The 7366-nt window shown below is 40.4% G+C and overlaps 1 protein-coding gene across 1 annotated transcript in view; it reads left to right on the top strand.

Annotated features, from left to right (window-relative positions):
* LOC107657846 (FAS-associated factor 1-like) overlaps positions 1–7366 on the top strand; it is a 70948-nt gene that overhangs the window by 28895 nt on the left and 34687 nt on the right. Inside the window, exon 8 of the mRNA XM_016446118.1 lies at positions 4380–4466. Within this exon, the coding sequence (XP_016301604.1) occupies positions 4380–4466 (87 nt within the window). The remainder of the gene's footprint in view (positions 1–4379; positions 4467–7366) is intronic.

Below are 7366 nucleotides of genomic sequence, written 5' to 3'. Positions count from 1 at the left end.
TTTCCCTCAGCAGATGGTTTTGATGAGCACCTACTGTGAACCTTAAGTGTTTCTGCCGGGATTACAACAACTGGAGAGTAGAGCCCGCAGGGTAGAGAAAAGAGAAGCAGGAAGCGAAGCTGTTGGCTTGGTAGGGGAGCGAGTGACTGGACAAAGCTGAATCAAACGGGCCGCTGTGGCCCCGATTGGCTGATCCTCAGGCATTCTGTTTCTTTCTTCCTAAGATGGAGAACGAGGGGGAGAGGGAGAAGATTTGTTTTCTAAGGAGAAACAAATTGCGTGCGATACGAACGTTTTTTGTAAGAGAACACCTTATTGGTTGCACGTCTCTCTATCAGAGTTGGTTTAGTTAGCTGGAGAGTTCTTTAGTTACTTTGGCTCCACAGGAAGATTTTCCCTCTTTTGGGATGGGAACATTTTTATCTAACGTGTCCAAGTGCTCGCTTTTGTGCCCGAAAATGCCAGAAAATAAACATGTGAACGTGAAACAAAAGCTCAGCGTAATCCACCGCGTTTCTTCACAAACGTCTCGTTGAGAAAAAGTTACTAACATGTGAGGAAGGTTTTTGTTTTACAGTTGGGGCCCTAAAACTGAAGGCCTGTGTGAAAATGCAACAAAACAGCAACAGAGAGCTCTCACAGTCTCCCCTCTCTCTTCTTTTCCCCATTCACCCCCTCGCAGCCACATATGGAGAGGACTCCTCTCTAGCCTTTCTTTTTCTGCTCATCTTTTGTCTTTGCTGAAGACCAGCCGATGCTTTTCTGCATGTGCATATCAATAGGAGCAGCAAAAGAGAGAGAGAAGAGAGTCCCTCAGTGATGTCCCGTTGTTTGTCTTTGCCAAAGGCTCTCGCTCTGCCTCCAGGCTCCCAGGGAACGTACCCTTCCACTATTCGGCCCCGGGCCCTGCTCTCCTCCTCTGATTGGCATTCCCAAACCCGAGTTCAGGGCTACGCTTAAGCCTCAGAGCAAATGTTTGTCAGGAAAGTGGCAGGGAGAATAGGGCCGTCCGATAGGGCTCTGCCATCCGTGACCAGACGACTCATCCCAGGGATTTTTGCCGACCCCACAGCGTTTCTCTCCGCAGCTGGAGAGATGAACGCAGAGGAAGAAAAGAAGGATGGAGCGTAAAAGAGTGTGAATAAAAGGCATCTGGTGCTGAAGAGCTTGTGACTGTTTAATGGCAACCTTTTCTTCTCTTTGATTTCTCTCCAGTCAAGGATTACCAGTACTTGGCATTTAGAAAGATTGGATCATTAATGTGCGTGTGTGTGTGTGTGTGCGCGCGCATGTTTGTCTGGGAGAGTGTACGTGTTTGTTGACATCGAAGTCATTTAATTTTGTATGATTTTTTTGAGCACTTTGACTAATCTTTTTTTTTATATGAAGATATTAATGACTACTGAATGTACTAAAATGTTCTAGATTGTTTAATTGGTAATTAAACAAATTTGGTTTTTATTATATATACATATAAAAGATTAGATTAATTTTCAAATTGAACTCTGCAGTTTAGGTTCTGTCAATAAGGGGGCAGCAATACACAGATGCCTTTCAATTTCTTTGTATCTCAAATACTATTCTTTATCTTTGTAAATTTTGTGCAGTCCATCTTCTAAGCGGGATTTTTTGACACCATGGAATTGTTTGTTCTGAGGATGATAAATAATTATATAATTTATCTTATATGACAACCACACTGGAGAATATATGAATAAAAGAAAACCTTTTTAAATGAAAGGCGCTGTTACATGCAGTCCTTACGAATATAATCCCGGCAGCTGAAATGTCTTTATCCATGAGATCTTCCCGCATTTTCTGATATAATGTCAACATTTTCTGCTTTTTTTCCTCTTCCTTTTCACAGTGGATGTCTGTTCCCTGATGCTAAAACTCTATTGTGACATTTAAAATGAAATGTCAGCGGAACTGGGTTTAATAGGACTGAGTCTTTTCCTTCGTTGTTTAATCAAACCTCATTGTTCCTTATGAGCAGCAGTTTGTGCAAGACAGAACAAATGTCAGCCGTTACCGAACATCTTCAAACTCTCTTTACTTTCTCTCGGAAATCAGTGGTAAATAAACTTGTTATTCGGTGGATTTGTTTGTTTATCCTTCCCGTGTATATTTTTTTCTCTCATTTAGTTGGGTAATGTTGGCTTTAATTTGCAGACCCCTGACTGCTAAGAGGAGGAATTCGTAGCTCATGAATAGGTAGGTAATGACACTTGTGTTTGTGAATATTGCAGCATGATGGGGCTTTCTCCTTTTAAGTCAATTATAATTAGCAGTAGTTGCAGAAAAAGCCCCTCACCCAACAAGTCACCTCTGATAAATGAACTTTTATACCACCCTTTTTCACTGACAGGTTTGCAGTGTGGTTTTATTTGCTATTTTCTTTTCTTATTCTCCAAGAGCGTTTCGAATTCACCTTTCAATATAGCTAAATCGGTTTTGTCGTCAAATAACAGTGAATAGCTTCTCTTTGGATGTTTGTCAAGATGGGATGAAGTCTGGCTGAAATACCAAGTGGTATAGGTATATTGACAGTAGGGCAGTGCTCATAAAAAAGACCCAATGAAGTAAAGCGGTGAAATATCAGATTCTCGCAAAGGGCCGATTTGTTATAGCAGCTAAATGCTTCTGACTGGCCCTCGATGATGGCGTTACTTTCTACTTTCTCCTGGGCTGTGGTGCCATTTGACCCTAAACGGTTCATTACAGCCAAGAGCCGGTGTTTACGGCAGCCTGCCGGTCAGGCCTAGGCGGCCAAATCCCTGTAGCCCTCTGGTCAAACACAGATATTACACTCTGTAATAACATTGGCCAACCCAGCTGACCCTTGCTCACTTCAATAAGAAAAACGCACAGCCCAGTGTGTGGGCTTGTTGATGTTTGAGAGAGTGTGTGTGTGTGTGTGATGGTAGAGTCTCCGACTTCAGCCGACCAAGGTGATGTCGTCAATATCTGAATTTGTTTCCCTTTATTGAGTTTGTGCCTGACCAAAATGGTCAGGAAGCTCACTTTAGCCATGGTTCTTTATATGTCTATATTACTGAAACATAAAAAATAAACTTTTCTATCTGTATGGAACGCCTTTAAATCATCCTTGTATCCTTATAAAAATCCTCTATAAATGAATGCAGTGGTCTTAAATTGTTTTGCTTCAGAACACAGATTTTACATTTTATAGGCTGTAAATAAAATAAAAAATATTGGAGTAGACTGTTTTACAAGAAAATACTTTCATTTTTTTCTACTTCAAAATTTCATGTTTAATTTAATGTGTTACTTGCTGTTTTATTGTGATTTTGTAAAATGTATTAGCAGTTTCTGAGTGAAAATCGTTTCTACCTATTTTTTTTTAGTTGACCAAAATTGCTCATGAGTTAACAAATGCCTTTGTAATTAAATCCAGTTATTATTATTATCATGAACTGAAAGCCCAACAATATGCTTAATTATTGACATGACATAGGATAAGCATTAATCACATAAGAGTATTAATCATTTTAATTTCTGAAGTCTTGAAAAAATATAAAAGTATATAAAATCAGCTGACAGGTAATGTCACAACCCTCCGGTTAAGAACCTCTTTATTATTCCATCCATAAATATTCATATTGTTAGTGGTTATATTTTGTCAACAGAAATGTCATGATTGTATCTGTTAATGAATTCTTAACCCTTAAATCTCTTTCAACCCGCTTCATGTCCTTTGTTTTCACAAGCGTCTTGCAGCCATCGTTTCTGCCTCTGTGGGCACGAGTCCTCAGTCTGGCAGAGGATACATGTCCACTCAGTGTGCTGGCGGTGGGATTTGGCCATGCGCTATGAGGGCTTTCTGCCACAATGGCTAGTTTTCTCTGCCTCTGTATCTAGCGCCGCGGGGTAGTGCATTCTCTGGGGATAATGCACTAGAATCTGCGGCCCATCCAGCTTTGGGCGACGCCTGCTTTGATCACCCCCATCCTCCGCACATCAGCCTGGCGTTGGGCTTTAAACCAACAGCGGCATAGGAGCAGGGGCCAGCATCAACTGTTTAAATGCACGCAATGTTATTAAGTGCAGTTACACAGGGGTGAATAGCAGAAGGGAAATACTGTCCATTTTTCGAGTGAAGGGCTGTTGGCATTGGGTATTAGGACAGGCATCTGTGGAATTTTTTAGAACACGGAGCTCTTTTCCACTACTTGCCTTGTCTCCCTCCCATCACAGTCACTTATATCTTAGTGAAAATAGTAGGTACACTTCGTCTTCTGATAGTGTCTAAACAAAGTGTTGTCTGGTAGTGTTTGTGAAATAAACTTGAATGTGTTTGTGGATTGTGTTGTGTTCTTGTACCTGTTATCTAATATTTTTGTATGTTTATGTCTCAGGTGAAAAGGAACATTTCAGACCTGACAAACATCCCTGTGCGGCATCAACAGTGGGACGGCTGGCCTGCCTCTGCCTCAGATGACTCGGTATGTTTTTTACTCTCTCTTTTAGTTTTTTTTTTTTTTTACCCTGTGACGATTGTGCACCTGCCTTTTGCTCCAGTTTAAATAAAAACTGCCCAGATTTAGTAATTATAATATAGAGAATAAGTTGTAAATTAAGATTAGTAGAAGTGTCACTAACTATATATATAGCTTCCATATATATACATGTGTGTGATAAAATTAAGCTTTTTTGCCAAATTAAACTGATATATGATAAAATTAAGCTTTTTTGCCAAATTAAACTGAGATTTTACCTACCTCGATGACAAAGAAAGACTTCTTGTTGGTCACTTGGTTTTGGTCAAGACTCTGATATCCCTTCCCACAGCAAAATCTCACTGGCCCCAAATCCTGCACTGCATAACTCTAACTTCAAGTATGTTTTGCTTTGCTATAATTGTTGCATTTTTACTTTCAGTGTGAAATGACAAATTACATGACAAAAAATTGTGCCTTAGGAATGTAAGAAAACAGGTTTCTTATAGAAGTTTAGACAAATTGAATAGAATAATTTCTTCTTTTCTGTAGTGGTTTAAGTATCACCCAATGTGAAAGTAAGATGTTGGTACTAATTAAGATGTCACACAGCAGCTCCTCTCCCTTGTCCTCTCTGTGTGGACATTACAGCTCATGTAGTGGGGGGTCAGTGACCTTTCTCGCCCAGCCTTTCAGTACGACTCGTTCACAGTGATCAGAGAGGGCTCTAACACCGAACCCTGAGGAACCCCACCTCCCAGCTTAGGCATCCACGATAAGCATCTGTACAATAACCATGGGAACTTTTTCTTTACTTATCACTAGTCATTGTGCAACTGACCAGTTAAGCATGGAAATTGCCCTTGTGTTTTTAACCATGTGTTTCTTAGGTGCTTGTCATTGTGTCTTCATTTGCTGTCAGGTGCCTAATTTAGGGCAAGTACGATTTCAAAGGGAGTGGCCTGATGAACAAACCTGTTTTGTGAGCACTGTATGTTTCAGGTGTTGAAAGTCCCCCCCTCAACTTCCATATTTGAGTAAAATGTCAAAAGAGTAAAATGTATCTGACTGCTTTATTTTTTTCTGAAGCTATTAAGATGGTTTTGGTTACCACTATTAAAAGAACAAGATAAAACATAAAACCCTGTGACTACTTAGTATTTGAGAGTACCAGAACAAAAGACTATGACCCCATTGTCAATAGCTTTATGAGCAGTGTTTCACAGAGCTCTTTAACAATGACAGCATTGTTTATTTTCAGTGTGCTTTTGTAAGGCTCATGTATTTCACCCATTGCATTTAGCTCATATTGTTAAAAGGGCGGTTGGAGAGATCGTTTCGTCCTTTAGCGAAAAGCACAACAGACACAAGGTCACTGAATTACACCCTCTCACCACAGACTGCCCACTTGAGTCGGGCCACTTCAGGGCTGAAGTGCACTCACCGAAGGCCTCAACCCACAATCTTGTTGTTTTTTTTATGAAGAGGGCACCGCTCATGAATACTCTTTAAGGCACATTAAACCGTTAATGCCCAAGCAGTGATTGGTTATGTGTGGTCGTCATGCACTTGGCCACAGACCAGCTTTTCACCTCAACTCGTCTTGGCTTATAGGGAGGGACATATTATTAAAGCACCAGTCTTAATAATGGCCCCCGGCCCTTATTGAAATGCCTAGCCATGCACTAGACGCAAAGCTCTCGCATGGCAGGCAGGCCATTTTTTGCGCGTATCTCATTAACCTTCCCTCATCTCCCGGGATTTGTACCAATAAACATGACAGCCCAGGCTTAGAAATACATTTACCAGCAATCTGAGTCAATGCCTACTCCGCTGTGCTTTCATTACCCGTGGCTTGCTCATATACAGCGAGTCTCTCTGTGCTCCGTTCCAACTCATAAGGGTGAAAAATGGAAAACTGATCAGTAGTCAGTTTACATTTCGCCAACTGAGCTTTTAAGCATATTGGTTTTGAAGGAGCTAGTGACAGGTTTGTTTGTTTAGTTTTTTTTTTTCTTGTAATGTTGAAATGGATTGAACTTAATATATTAATCAGTTTCAGAGGGAAGTCAGAACGTATACTTGGCTCTCAGTGCATCTTCTGTATTTGTGTTTTGTTTTACTGTCAGGGAGTCAAATGAAGAAAATATGGTTTGATTTTGATCCATTCATGCAGTGAAACTGTTTAACCAGTTAACATTTAAACAGTGCGGTTGTTTTAACTGGATTTGTGATTAGCATTGTAAATTTGTCTCCTGGGAGAAAGGGATTACAATGTAAAAATCAGCATACCTTCTTGTGCCTTTTGAATCTGGGGGTGGATCTTAGTGGTTGTCTTGACGTCCCTATGCAGTGTCTGTAAATTCAAAGGAGGCTGTTTACCATAATAATGTTTTAGCCCTTGTTTGTTTGAGTGGGTGTAGTCGGGATGCGTGTGGTGTGTTTGAGGGGCTGACACAGGCTTCTTCATATGGCAGGCCACTTGAGGACTGCTGTTTGCAGGCTGTGTTTGGCATTAACCGCCCAAACTTTGATATCTTTTCTGCCTGAACTTGGGCTGCACTACTTTTTTTTGTTGAATCCTACTGTGTCCTGGAGATTTCCGATGATTTATGTAAATAATGCCAGTTTTATTAGTGAAGATTTATTTCATGGCTTATGTAAATATAGTAATCTGAAAAAAAATGCATTGTGTTCAAGATTGATTGACTGTGCACTGTTCCCTTGACGCTATTATTAAAAATGTCCCAGCGTCAAATTGTAGCTCAAGTTCTTGTTTATTTTATTTGTTCTCTTAATTTAGGCTCCTAATTGGTCCATTTCCCACCTCTGAGTTCCCTTTCTCACACACGCGCATCCTGAGCCAAAACTCTTTTGAGCACTTTTCATATTTCACTGCCAACCTC

Source organism: Sinocyclocheilus anshuiensis, unplaced genomic scaffold (genome assembly GCF_001515605.1).
Source record: "Sinocyclocheilus anshuiensis isolate Anshui unplaced genomic scaffold, SAMN03320099.WGS_v1.1 scaffold107, whole genome shotgun sequence".
NCBI classification, from domain to species: Eukaryota; Metazoa; Chordata; class Actinopteri; order Cypriniformes; family Cyprinidae; genus Sinocyclocheilus; species Sinocyclocheilus anshuiensis.
This window is presented reverse-complemented; position numbering and strand designations above follow the sequence as displayed.